Raw genomic sequence first — 14,952 nt, 5'->3', positions numbered from 1 at the left:
TGTGACAGGGAACCATGTGCTCGGTCAACCCAAACGTGTATCAACAAATATCATTAGTCGACGACACTATCGTAAGTCGAGTTGCATTTTCCGATCAAATTTATATGGTAACTCAAAATTATCGTAAGTCAGGGTAATCGTAAGTCGAGGTGCCACTGTACTTCTTCCATCTGTTTGGCACCATTTAGGGTGATCCTCAAAGGTCAATCTTTCTCTTTTATGTACCTGCCAATTCTCCTGTAGTCGCAGATATTCTCTATGGTTGTAAGACTTTTCACTAGCCCAACAATTGCATCTATTACGTTTGCTTCTTCTACAGCTCTTTCTGACCTAGAAATTATCTCCTTTTCTTCTTTGTAACCAAAATTATTAAGGACTTCGATCGACTGTGTTTTGCATCAATTTTGGGTTTGATGCCAATTCCTTTCTGACTTCCAGCCTAATGTTTGTTTTATCCTGGTTGCAGCAGTGTTTGCATTGTAGCTTCCTTTACTGCTTTTTCTATTTTTTCCTTCTACTTGGCTACTTGTAAGTAAGTGAGTTGCATATCCTTCTTGCGCTGTTCTATTCCCTGTGTAAGTTCCTCCATCTGTACTGACAAAAGCTGTTTTTCCCTGTTGAATTTCCTTACCTAACCTTTTGTAGTCATTTGTTTAAATTTGCTTTAATGTTTTGCAAAGCTGTTTTCAAGAGTTTGTTTTTTTTCTTTCATAGCTTTGCAATTTGTTTCCAACTGATTCTTTTCCTTGCATATATTTTTCACTAACCCCCCAAGACCTAATACTTTGCTACTCAAGTGGTCATTACTTTCTCTCAATTTGCTGATTATTTCTCTATGATAGTTCACTATAATATCTAATTTTGCCAACTTGTTGTGTAGACTGCTTATATCAATGCTTTCTTCACCGAAACCAAAATCTAGCTCTGTTTTGTTTTTCCTCTTGCCGGCAGCCATCTTGAATTTCATAGTCTGCACTGTTAACACTAGGGCAACTTTTTCTCATCCAATTTTTTCACTTCCCCAGGCACATTCGTGTTATCTTGCCTATTTTTCAAAAGCACTACACCTTTATATTCCATGGGACACCACTCACTATCAACCTGTTCTGCAATACTTAGGAATTTTGAAATATCCTGGAGCTCCTCTGATGCAGGTGTTGACACAAGAGGGTGTCACCTTTCAACTACAGTACTGTGTGTTGGGAGATGACACACACACAGTGTGTGTGTACTCACCTAGTTGTGGTTGCGGGGGTTGAGCTCTGTTTCTTTGGTCACGCCTCTCAACCGTCAATCAACAGGTGTACAGATTCCTGGGCCTCCACCACATCACTTCCTAATGCATTCCATTTACTAACTACTCTGACACTAAAAATTTTTTTCTAATGTCTCTGTGGCTCATTTGGGTACTCAGCTTCCACCTGTGTGCCCTTGTGCATGTATCACACATGTTAAATAATCCATTCATGTCTATCCTGTTAATACCCCTGAGAATGGCTTTAGTGGCTTTAGGCATTGTATGTACTAACTCTATAAATCCTTCAATGTTTGTAATTACCTAAGTGTAATTACCTAAATGTAGTTACAGGATGAGAGCTACGCTCGTGGTGTCCCGTCTTCCCAGCACTCTTTGTCATATAACGCTTTGAAACTACTGACGGTCTTGGCCTCCACCACCTTCTCACTTAACTTGTTCCAACCGTCTACCACTCTATTTGCGAAGGTGAATTTTCTTATATTTCTTCGGCATCTGTGTTTAGCTAGTTTATATCTATGACCTCTTGTTCTTGAAGTGCCAGGTCTCAGGAAATCTTCCCTGTCGATTTTATCAATTCCTGTTACTATTTTGTACGTAGTGATCATATCACCTCTTTTTCTTCTGTCTTCTAGTTTTGGCATGTTTAATGCTTCTAACCTCTCCTCGTAGCTCTTGCCCTTCAGTTCTGGGAGCCATTTAGTAGCATGTCTTTGCACCTTTTCCAGTTTGTTGATGTGTTTCCTAAGATATGGGCACCACACAACAGCTGCATATTCTAGCTTTGGCCTAACAAAAGTCATGAACAATTTCTTTAGTATATCGCCATCCATGTATTTAAACGCAATTCTGAAGTTAGAAAGCATAGCATAGGCTCCTTGCACAATATTCTTTATGTGGTCCTCAGGTGATAGTTTTCTATCTAGAACCACCCCCTAGATCTCTTTCTTTATCAGAATTCTTTAAAGATTTCTCACATAATTTATAGGTTGTATGGGGGTCTATGTTCTGCAATTCCACATTCCATAACATGGCATTTATTCACATTAAATTCCATTTGCCAAGTGGTGCTCCATATACTTATTTTGTCCAGGTCTTCTTGAAGGGCATGACAATCATCTAAGTTTCTTATCCTTCCTATTATCTTAGCATCATCATCAAACATGTTCATATAATTCTGTATTCCAACTGGTAGATAATTTATGTAGACAATGAACATTACCGGTGCAAGAACTGAACCCTGTGGTACTCCACTTGTGACATTCCACTAATCCAGTACATTGCCTCTGATTACGGCCCTCATTTTTCTTTCAGGAAATTTTTCATCCATGTTAGAGACTTACCTGTCACCCCTCCAATGTGACACACACACACACACAGTGTGTGTGTATGTGTGTGTGTGTGTGTGTGTGTGTATATGTGTGTGTGTGTATACACCTAGTCGTGCTTGCGGTAGTTGAGCTCTGCTCTTTCGGCCCACCTCTCAACTGTTAATCAACTGTTTCTACTACTGCTACTACTACTATTTTTTCCGCACACACACACACACACACCCCAGGAAGCAGCCCGTGACAGCTGACTAACTTCCAGGTACCTATTTACTGCTAGGTAACAGGGGCATAGGGTGAAAGAAACTCTGCCCATCATTTCTCTTACCAGCGCCCGGGATCGAACGTGGGACCACAGAATCACGTGTCCAGCGTACTGTCCGTTCAGCCGCCGGCTTCCCTACCAGCATGCGTGTGTGTGTGTGTGTACTCACCTAGTTGTACTCACCTAGTTGTGTTTGCGGGGGTTGAGCTCTGGCTCTTTGGTCCCGCCTCTCAACCGTCAGTCAACAGGTGTACAGATTCCTGAGCATGTTGGGCTCTATCATATCTACACTTGAAACTGTATGGAGTCAGCCTCCACCACATCACTTCCTAATGCATTCCATTTGTCAACTACTCTGATACTAAAAAAGTTCTTTCTAATATCTCTGTGTCTCATTTGGGCACTCAGTTTCCACCTGTAATTACCTAAGTGTAATTACCTAAGTGTAGTTACAGGATGAGAGCTACGCTCGTGGTGTCCCGTCTTCCCAGCACTCTTTGTCATATAACGCTTTGAAACTACTGACGGTCTTGGCCTCCACCACCTTCTCACTTAACTTGTTCCAACCGTCTACCACTCTATTTGCGAAGGTGAATTTTCTTATATTTCTTCGGCATCTGTGTTTAGCTAGTTTAAATCTATGACCTCTTGTTCTTGAAATTCCAGGTCTCAGGAAGTCTTCCCTGTCGATTTTATCAATTCCTGTTACTATTTTGTATGTAGTGATCATATCACCTCTTTTTCTTCTGTCTTCTAGTTTTGGCATATTTAATGCTTCTAACCTCTCCTCGTAGCTCTTGCCCTTCAGTTCTGGGAGCCACTTAGTAGCATGTCTTTGCACCTTTTCCAGTTTGTTGATGTGCTTCTTAAGATATGGGCACCACACAACAGCTGCATATTCTAGCTTTGGCCTAACAAAAGTCATGAACAATTTCTTTAGTATATTGCCATCCATGTATTTAAATGCAATTCTGAAGTTAGAAAGCATAGCATAGGCTCCTTGCACAATATTCTTTATGTGGTCCTCAGGTGATAGTTTTCTATCTAGAACCACTCCTAGATCTCTTTCTTTATCAGAATTCTTTAAAGATTTCTCACATAATATATAGGTTGTGTGGGGTCTATGTTCTCCTATTCCACATTCCATAACATGACATTTATTAACATTAAATTCCATTTGCCAAGTGGTGCTCCATATACTTATTTTGTCCAGGTCTTCTTGAAGGGCATGACAGTCATCTAAATTTCTTATCCTTCCTATTATCTTAGCATCATCAGCAAACATGTTCATATAATTCTGTATACCAACTGGTAGATCATTTATGTACACAATAAACATCACTGGTGCAAGAACTGAACCCTGTGGTACTCCACTTGTGACATTTCTCCATTCTGATACATTGCCTCTGATTACTGCCCTCATTTTTCTATCAGTCAGAAATTTTTCATCCATGATAGAAGCTTACCTGTCACCCCTCCAATATTTTCCAGTTTCCAGAACAACCTCTTATGTGGAACTCTGTCGAAAGCCTTTTTTAGGTCCAGATAGATGCAGTCAACCCAACCATCTCTTTCCTGTAATATCTCTGTGGCTCGATCATAGAAACTTAGTAAATTCGATACGCAGGATCTTCCAGATCGAAAACCATACTGTCTGTCTGATATTATATCATTTCTCTCTAGGTGTTCTACCCATTTAGTTTTGATTAGTTTTTCCAATACTTTCACTATTACACTTGTCAATGATACAGGTCTATAATTGAGGGGGTCTTCCCTGCTTCCACTTTTGTAGATTGGAACTATGTTAGCCTGTTTCCACCCGTCTGCTACGATTCCTGTACACAGGGATGCCTGAAAGATCAGGTGAAGTGGAATGCTGAGCTCAGATGCACATTCTCTCAGAACCCATGGTGAAACGCCATCTGGGCCAGCTGCTTTGTCCTTACCGAGCTCTTTGAGCATTTTTTCCACTTCGTCTCTAGACACCTCTATGTGTTCTATGTTGTTCTCTGGAATTCTTATTGTATCTGGTTCCCTAAAGATTTCATTTTGTACAAACACACTTTGGAACTTTTCGTTTAGTGTTTCACACATTTCCTTTTCATCTTCCGTGAATCTATTTCCCATTTTCAACCTCTGAATATTATCCTTTACCTGCAATTTGTTGTTTATGAATTTATAGAATAGACCTGGTTCTGTTTTACATTTGTCCGCAATCCCTTTTTCAAAATTTCTTTCTGCCTCTCTCCTCACTGCCGTGTAGTTGTTTCTCGCATCTTTGTATCGCTGGTATGTTTGGGGGTTCGGCCTCTTCCTGTATTGATTCCATTTTTGTGTCTTTCGGTCTCTAGCCCTCTCGCAATTTCTATTGAACCAATCCTGTTTCCTAGTTCTGCATCTCTGTTTTGGTATAAATTTTTTTGTGCCTTTATCATATATTTCACAAAACTTGCCATACATCTCATTCACTTCCTTGCCTAGCATCAAGTCTGTCCAATTATACTCACTAAAAAAATTTCTAAGGTCACCATAATGTCCTCTCCTGAAGTCTGGTTTTTCAACTGCTTCAACCTCCTTATTTTCTTCCAGCTTATAACGCATTGCATACTTTATTCCCAAAAAGACATGGTCACTTTTACCCAAGGGAGGAAGGTACTGAATGTCAAATATCTCTTCCGCCTTCCTGGTAAATATCAAATCTAGCATGGAGGGAACGTCCCCTTCCCTCATCCTCGTAGCTTGTTTAACATGTTGATACAAGAATGTTTCCAGGATGAGGTCTACAAATTTACAGGTCCAAAAATCTTCTGTTTTAGCTTCATATGCTTCCCAGTCTATGGATTTCAAGTTGAAGTCACCGACTATCAACAGTCGTGATCTATCGTTATCCGCTCTCGCTATAATCTCTCTCATTATTGTTATAAGACCTTCACGTTTACTATCTAGCTCCTCCTTTGACCATGTGCTGCTTGGCGGTGGACTATATGCATTTATCATCATTAGTTTATCATCCTCATAGCAGATCTCTAGTGCTATTATGTCAACTTCTTGTGGATTGGCAGTCATTATTTCCTTCACCTTTAGGTGTTCTTTTACCAGCACAGCAACGCCACCGCCTTTCCTAATTTTTCTGTCCCGTCTCCAAATTGAGTAGCCCCTTGGGAATATGACCTCATTTAAAATTACATCTTCAAGTTTTGTCTCCGTGAGTGCAACAATGTCTGGTGTCTGCAGCTGTATTACATCACTTAACTCCAGTATCTTCGATCTCGCTCCATCTATGTTGGTGTATGCAATCTTCAGGAACTTGTTCCCCCTTTCCTTATTCTTCACTCCCCCTCTCTCTATTGATTTTGTTGGTTTGCCTTTATGTACCACTTTACTGGTTTGCCTACCCCTATCACTTTGTAGAAAAAAGAATTTATTTCTTCTTCATTCCTGCTCTCATTTAAATGTTTTGCCTCGGCGAGGTTCAGTTTCAGCTTCTCTCTATCTTCTTTTGAAAGATCTCGTCTTAACGACCACCCTTTCCCATCCTCATCCCTTTGCAATTTTCTAGCATTCCTTAGTACTTCTTCCATCTGTTTGGCACCGTTTAGGGTGATCCTCAAAGGTCGATCTTTCCCTTTTACGTACCTGCCTATTCTCCTGTAGTCGCACACATTCTCTCTGTTTGTAAGACCTTCCACGAGGCCAACAATTTTATCTACTACTTTAGCTTCTTCTACAGCTCTTTCTGACCTAGATGTTATCGCCTTTTCTTTGCAGCCAAAAATGATCAGGGACTTACTCCGATCAACTGTGTTTTGCACCAACTTCGGGTTAGATGCCAATTCTTTCCTCACTTCTAGCCTAATGTTTGTTTTATCATGGTTGCTGCAGTGTTTGACTTCCTTTACTGCTTCTTCTATTTTTTCCTTCTCCTTGGCCACTTGTGCATAAGTGAGTTGCATATCTTTCTTGCACTGTTCTATTCCCTGTGTAACTTCCTCCATCTGTGCTGACAAAAGCTGTTTCTCCTGTTGAATTTCCTTGCCTAACCTATTGTAGTCATTTATGTTTAAATTTACTTTAACTTCTTCCAAAGCTATTTTTAAGAGTTTATTTTCTTCTTCCATGGCTTTGCAATTTGTTTCCAATTGATTCTTATCCTTGCGCAAGTCTTTCACTAAACCCTCAAGACATAAAACTTTGCTATTCAAAGTCCCCTGTGTCCCCTAGTGCGTGTGCCCCTTGTGTTAAATAGCCTGTCTTTATCTACCCTATCAATTCCCTTCAGAATCTGGAATGTGGTGATCATGTCCCCCCCCCCCTAACTCTTCTGTCTTCCAGCGAAGTGAGGTTTAATTCCCGTAGTCTCTCCTCGTAGCTCATACCTCTCAGCTCGGGTACTAGTCTGATAGCAAACCTTTGAACCTTTTCCAGTTTAGTCTTATCCTTGACTAGATGTGGACTCCATGCTGGGGCTGCATACTCCAGGATTGGCCTGACATATGTGGTATACAAAGTTCTGAACGATTCTTTACAAAAGTTTCTGAATGCTATTCGTATGTTGGCCAGCCTGGCATATGCCGCTGATGTTATCCTCTTGATGTGTGCTGCAGGAGACAGGTCTGGCGTGATATCAACCCCCAAGTCTTTTTCTTTCTCTGACTCCTGAAGATTTCTCTCCCAGATGATACCTTGTATCTGGCCTCCTGCTCCCTACACCTATCTTCATTACATTACATTTGGTTTGGTTAAACTCTAACAACCATTTGTTTGACCATTCCTTCAGCTTGTCTAGGTCTTCTTGAAGCCTCAAACAGTCCTCTTCTGTTTTAATCCTTCTCATAATTTTAGCAACGTCCGCAAACATTGAGAGAAATGAATCAATACCCTCCAGGAGATCATTTACATACATCAGAAACAAGATAGGACCGAGTACAGTGCCCTGTATGTGTGTGTGTGTTAATTCTTATATATATATTCTATATAAGAGAACTTTTAATTTTGTATTATTTGTCTTGCTGTTTTACTATTGTACATTAATTAAAAATATGATATTAGCAGTAATTAAATTTTCAGGGATCAAGAATGTGGATTTTTGGGTACGGATCACTTACTTGGAAAGTGGACTTCCCTTATTGTCAACGTGTAGTGGGCTATATTAAAGGCTATGTTCGAAGGTTCTGGCAAGCAAGCATTGATCACCGTGGTGTACCAGGCAAGGTAATCTATTTTGAACAAGAGTACAGCAATAAAATGACTAGCATATTTCCTTTGTTTATTCATGTCGTGCCGGTTGGCCGAGCGGACAGCACGCTGGACTTGTGATCCTGTGGTCCTGGGTTCGATCCCAGGCGCCGGTGAGAAACAATGGGCAGAGTTTCTTTCACCCTATGTCCCTGTTACCTAGCAGTAAAATAGGTACCCGAGTGTTAGTCAGCTGTCACGGGCTGCTTCCTGGGGGTGGAGGCCTGGTCGAGGACCGGGCCGCGGGGACACTAAAAAGCCCCGAAATCATCTCAAGATAACCTCAAGATGTCATCAATACATACCATTCATGAATTCACTAAAACATCACACTGTACATGAAGACTCTCCTTTAATCAAAAACTTTATTAACTATCTCCTACTATTAAAATTGTTAATGAGATGATAGCTGAAAGGAAATGATACCTCATGGTTTGGATTGATGCCAGTTTTGAAGTTCAGGGGTACAGTACCTCTGTTTATGAATTAATTCGTTCCCAGAGACAGTTCGTAAACCAAAACTAATTTTCCCATAAGAAATGATGTAAATTGAATTAATCTATTCCACACTTCCAAAAATATTGACTTAAAAATATATTTCATACATAATACTACAAATATTTTGTACTCAAATATATATATATTCTCTTAGTGTCTGTGTTTATTGTCACCATACTTTACGTAACAATAGAACCATTATACTATGTACAAGTTATATCTTACATTTATTGATTTGTCGTATACTGTATTACGTCCTTGTGGCTCCTCTTGTTGGCGTATGGAAGATGGTGAGGAGGGAAGGGGGGGGGGGGGAAGAAGAGAGGCATTAGTGTTTGGAAGGGAAGTCCCCTTCCATTATAACATCAGGCAGTGATGACATTTTTGGGGTACTCTCTCTTACATTTTGCAGGCATACCACTAGGACCTGGTTGTGGCTCACTGCTTGCTTGTCCTACTAAGAATCTGCCTATACACACTTGTTTTCCCTACATTTTAACACTTGTCTGTAGTGAGACATCACATTGTCTCACTATGAATGATCTGTTGTTTTTTTCCTTTATTGGCATCCTCACATTTGTTTTCTTAGGTTGAACCTTACCACTGTCTTTCTTGGGATCCATGGCATGATACATAATACTGTAATTACTTTTATGTTCAAAAACCAAAAAAACAGAAAAACAATTATTTTTTTTACAAAGAATTCAAGTGCAATCGTAGTAGCTTCTTTCTCATCAGAACACACTTTTGCTTCCTTAGGCAAGATCCTACTGGTTCCATGGAAATGACTGAACAGAAGAAGCTGACATTCTGCAGCAGTGCAACAGGGATATTTTCATACATCCCTGCTTGGTACTACTGTTGCTAGAGAGATACTGGAGAAAGCATATCCATGATATAAATAAGAGCTGCCTCGTATGAGACAGTAGACTTGTATATTAATGAGTTTGGAATTATATAAATAGGAGCTGCATAGTATAGGCTATAAGGCAGCTCCTGTTTATACCCAGGATATAAATAGGAGAGGCCTCGAGTGAGCCAATAGGCCCATACTGAATGAGTTTGGGAGGATATAAATAGGAGGCATTTCCTATTTATATGATTTATATAAATAGGAACTGCCTTATATGGGTTAATAGTACATAGTTTCATACATTCATTGATGTACTGTATTTATAAATTCTTTCACTGGTATATACATCCATTCATTGATACATAAATTCATACATTTGATTGTCTAGACATCTGAGGTCAACATTAAAGAAAATTTGGCTTGAGCTGTGTGTTTTACTGACAGCTCTGGAGTTGGAGTCCGCTGCCACATGCTGCCATACAGTCAATTTGTTCAGTGCACGAAATGGGCTACAATGTTGACAGTTATTTTCACTTTACACACAGAAATGACAATAGCATGATATATCAAATATATAAATCCACAAGGGCCGTGATGAGGGTTTGAACTTATGTCCAGGATGATCCCAGATGCGCCTTAATCGACTGAGCCACAACATGGTCAAAAGAATTGCAACCGGGATTGCTACTGCTCTCACACGAATCCCGCAGTCTCTCCGAGACACAAACCATGGTTTTACACAATTCCGCCATGCACTTGGTCATTCTTTTGACCATGTTGTGTCTCAGTCGATTAAGATGCGTCTGGGATCATCCTGGACGTAAGTTCGAACTCTCTTCACAGCCCTTGTTGATTTATTTATTTTCACTTTTCTTTACATTTTGCATCCAAATTAATCATTCTACAAGTTTTTTTTTTTTATTGTAGGCATGTCTCTAAATTGATTGCTGCATGTAGGGAGTTAATAAGCACTGGATTTCTGTTACTCTCTTTTTGCTAATGAATGTGTATGATATTTGTATTACAGGGTACAGATAGTAGAATATCATTAGTTGTTACATTGCAAACAATAGGAATACTCAATTTGATGAGGTTGACCACTTTGTTTGCAGACTGCCTGCTGGTGCATATGCAGCACTTGCTGGCCTGACAATAGAATCAGAGAGTTTGTTTCTAAAAAGCTCTACTGATGTTGAATTTCTCATGACCTTCGCACTGAAGGTCATGTTAAGTTGCACAATGCTTTCCCATATGGTGGGGAGTTTCAATTCCTCTCTCATATTGGTGAGTCTTGTGTATCTGTGGCACCAAGAATTATCCTCAAGGCTTCATTCTGAGTTGTTTCTAATGCATTCAACCCAGTGTTGGGGAAATATATAAGGTTTAAGGCATGGTAGTCTGTTTAGAATCAAATGAACATGATATATAGCATCATGTAGAACCTTGATGCTCCATTTTAGCTGTAAACTTGCAGAATACTATAATGCATGTTAATTCTTTTACCAAAATTATTTTCTGCATACGTGTATACATATGATGATATTGTGTATTTTATTTTATCCACACAGCCTGGCAGAGTTGTCACTTTAGTCCCATCTGAAGATCCAGAGGTTAGTGCAATACTGTATAGTACCTATATCATTTAGAATAATTATATTTTTAACATGTATCTGCTGTTATGAGTTTTGTATAACAGTGAACACTCCAGATTAACAAAATCATTGGAAGCATAAATGCATTCTTCAAATTTAAAAATTTAGATTAAAGAAGTGTCCATGATTGTCAGACTCTTCCAACACTTTTTTTTTTAGACTTTTGAATTCTGGTCTTTTGTCATGACTTAGAACATGGTCTTTTCTATTATGTCTTAGGTTGGTTGATAGTTTTAGGTTCAGGACTGAATAATGTTTACATGGAAAATGGCACCTCTTTGGGTGATGCTACTGTGTGGTTGCCAGCTTTAACTAGGGAGCTCAAACTGAAAACTAAGTGGATTGTCATTTGCTGCTTAATTACTCTTTTCTCAGTGAACCCTGCAGTTCACAGAGTTTTATAGGGGCCCCATAGTACAGTCGGATTCGTTCTCGACTTGCAGTTAAGAATTCTGGGTTCGAAACCCGATCGCATTTCCTATCACCTAATGCTACTGTTAACCTAGCAGTAAATAGGTACCCTGGAGTTAGTGAGCTTGTTTTGGGGTTGCATCCTGGGGAGAGTCAGTAATTCAACCCTGGGTGTGGGGCCTTGATATAAGCCTAATATGTATGTGTGTGTGTGTGTATACTCATCTAGTTGTGCTTGTGGGGGTTAAGCACTGACTCTTTGGGCCTGCCTCTCTACTGTCAATCAATCAACTGATTTTTTTTCTTATTCTTTTCTCCACACACACACACACACACACACACACACACACACACACACACACACACACACACACACACACACACACACACACACACACACACTTAGGAAGCAGCCATAGCAGCTGTCTAACTCCCAGGTACCTATTTACTGCTTAGGTGAACAGGGGGTATTAGGGTGAAAGAAACTCTCGCCGTTTGTTTCTGCCTCCGCCAGGAATTGAATCTGGGCCATTAGGACTAAGACCCCCAGGAGCTCCTACATGGGGGTGAGGCCCCTGTGTGTGTGTAATTACCTAAGTGTCGTTACAGGATGAGAACTATGCTCGTAATGTCCCGTCTCCCCAGCACTCTTTGTCATATAACACTTTGAAATTACTGACAGTTTTGGCCTCCACCACCTTCTCACCTAACTTGTTCCAACCGTCTACCACTCTGTTTACAAAAGTGAATTTTCTTATATTTCTCCGGCAGCTTTGTTTCGTGAGTTTAAATCTATGACCTCTAGTTCCGGGTCTCAGGAATTCTTCCTTATCAATTTTATTTATTCCTGTTATTATTTTATATGTAGTGATCATATCGCCTCGTTTTCTTCTATCTTCTAGTTTTTGCATATTTAATGCCTCTAACCTCTCCTCATAGCTCTTGTCCTTCAGTTCTGGGAGCCACTTAGTGACATGTTGTTGCACCTTTTCCAGTTTGTTGATGTGCTTCGTAAGATATGGGCACCATACTACCGCTGCATATTCCAGCTTTGGTCTAACAAAAGTTGTGAACAATTTCTTTAGTATTTCTTCAGTATTGCTTTATTTAAAAGCAATTCTGAAGTTAGAAAGTGTAGCATAGGCTCCTCACACAATGTTCTTAATGTGATCCTCAGGTGACAGTTTTATATCTAGAACCACCCCTAGATCCCTTTCTTTGTCAGAATTCTTTAAAGATTTCTCACATAATATATAGGTTGTGTGGGGGGTCTATGTTCTCCTATTCCATAACATGGCATTTATTAACATTAAATTCCATTTGCCAAGTATTGCTCCATATACTTATATTGTCCAGGTCTTCTTGAAGGGCATGACAATCATCTTAGTTTCTTATCCTTCCTATTATCTTAGCATCATCAGCAAACATATTTATATAATTCTGTATACCAACTGGTAGATCATTTATGTAGACAATAAACATCACTGGTGCAAGAACCAGTGTGGTACTCCACTTGTGACATTTCTCCAGTCCGATACATTGCCTCTCATTACTGCCCTCATTTTTCTATCAGTCAGAAAATTTTTCATTCATGTTAGCTTACCTGTCACCCCTCCAATATTTTCCAACCACAGAGACCACAATGGTGTGTGTGTGTGTGTGTTAAAAAAAAAATTAGTAGTTAGTAACAGTTGATTGATTGACAATTGAGAGGCGGGCCAAGAGAGCAGAACTCAACCCCCGCAAGCAATATTAGGTGAATACAGCTGTGTGAATACACACTGGCTCCTTGTCCCCCGACACAACGAATGATTACAATTAGTTGTCCATTCCATTTCGCTTACTTTCTGGATGTTTCTTTTGGCGAGGTTGATTGTGAAGTTTTCCCTCTGCTTCCAGTACCTCTTTGATGGGGGCCAGGGGTCTGGCTCTGGTTTCCAGTACACTATTAACCCTTAAACTGTTCCAGTCAATCTCAAACATTAGTCCAACATTGCTCCTGTTGTTTATGAAACAGTTTTTTTTAATGTGTCACTTAATATTCTCTGTGGTTGTCATTCTACATTTAAGATCTCTGACAATCATTTGCCACGTTGAGAAAAAATTGTGAAAGCCTTAGTTACCTTCCTGAGCATTATTAAACAAAATTGGCACCATATAGGTGCATCACCTACCATTTACTGTTACCTTTGCTTGGAATCATTGATGCCGTGCAAAATTTAAATTACTTTTATGGAGCAGAAAGATATTTTTGATAAGGATAAATCTAATACAGATAGTTTATTTGAAATTAATTATACAAATTTTGTCTCCAACATTTCTTCACCTCACTATGCCCTAACTTGAACAATTAAAATTATGACCTAATGCCATAAGCATTATATAATGCTTATGGCATTGAGTGATTATTGGAATTTCTAACAGTGAGTGTAGCTGAATAAAAAATATATCATCAGTGTGAGAAAGGGTGACCCTACTTGCTTCCTTTGCTTCAAATGCCTTATATCCCCATATGTCCACCAAGATTTGTACTAGGATCTGTCTGATCATTGTACCTTATTCATCCAGCCAAAAATTACTGAATTGCAGTCGCTCACTGCTTTAGGCCATTTGGGCATGGTTACAAAATACTGTTCTGTCTTTTAATTAGCCTACATTTTGTTCGGTTGCTTAACCTTTTAGCATTATTCAACCAGGAAGAGTCTGAAAGATCAATGAATTTACTTACAAATAGAACTATAGCTCCCATCCAGATCACTTGTTGTTCCATTACCATTGCTGTACACCTGGCCCAGTACAGTACATATGCTGTACTTATTCATATACATATTATATATAACCTTCCTGATAATATTTTACTCCCTTCACTGAAACTGACTGAACCTTAGCATATGCTTCAGGCTCAGGTATGGGGTGTGGCCTATGAAATTCCTCCAGAGCAAGAGATAAATATTACAAAGCAGTTAAATGTACGTGAACAACGCTTTGATAATCGGAAGTCTGTAACAATGTATAGTCCCAGTGGAGTGCCATTATCCCATCCTGTACTAGTATTTGTGGGAAGTAATGAGCCAGAATTCTTGTTGGGTGATGCTCCTCTGCAAAGAATGGCTGAGCAAATTGGCCTGAGTCATGGACCTTCAGGTGCAAATTCTGAATACGTGTTCCAGTTGGCAAGATTCATGAGGGATGAGGTACCACAAGCTCAAGATGATCATTTATTCCAACTTGAGGCTGCCGTTAATGAGTTCCTCAGCAAGTCAAGAAAAGGCCATACACATACTGACCACCATCATAGTGAACATTAATGGGTATGACTTTCTTGACTTGAGTTAATCCTGAATATACTCTTTGTTAATCAATAAAAACTTTCACCTCAGTTATACTGTATATAGAACAATCATTAATGCACGAATAATTCTAAGATTTTAATGGTATTCGAGTGAAAAAATATC

The 14,952-nt window shown here is 39.5% G+C and overlaps 1 protein-coding gene across 12 annotated transcripts in view; it reads left to right on the top strand.

The window, feature by feature from the left end:
• The window catches only part of LOC123759318 (putative glutathione-specific gamma-glutamylcyclotransferase 2), a 34,200-nt gene that overhangs the window by 13,652 nt on the left and 5,596 nt on the right, over nt 1-14,952 (top strand). For 9 of the 12 annotated variants that reach the window (XM_045744212.2, XM_045744213.2, XM_045744211.2 and 6 more), the window contains 3 exons: nt 7,916-8,059; nt 11,003-11,044; nt 14,398-14,808. In XM_045744212.2, coding sequence (XP_045600168.1) covers nt 7,925-8,059; nt 11,003-11,044; nt 14,398-14,805 — 585 coding nt within the window. In that variant the 5' untranslated portion in view covers nt 7,916-7,924 and the 3' untranslated portion in view covers nt 14,806-14,808. Of the gene's footprint in view, nt 1-3,253; nt 3,439-7,915; nt 8,060-11,002; nt 11,045-14,397; nt 14,809-14,952 lie in introns of those variants that run through there. The other 3 variants (XM_045744216.2, XM_045744214.2, XM_069335055.1) reach the window with 2 other exon arrangements.

Source organism: Procambarus clarkii, chromosome 32 (genome assembly GCF_040958095.1).
Source record: "Procambarus clarkii isolate CNS0578487 chromosome 32, FALCON_Pclarkii_2.0, whole genome shotgun sequence".
Classification (NCBI taxonomy): domain Eukaryota; kingdom Metazoa; phylum Arthropoda; class Malacostraca; order Decapoda; family Cambaridae; genus Procambarus; species Procambarus clarkii.
Note: the sequence above shows the minus strand (reverse complement) of the source record. Positions and strands in the feature narration are given on the sequence as shown.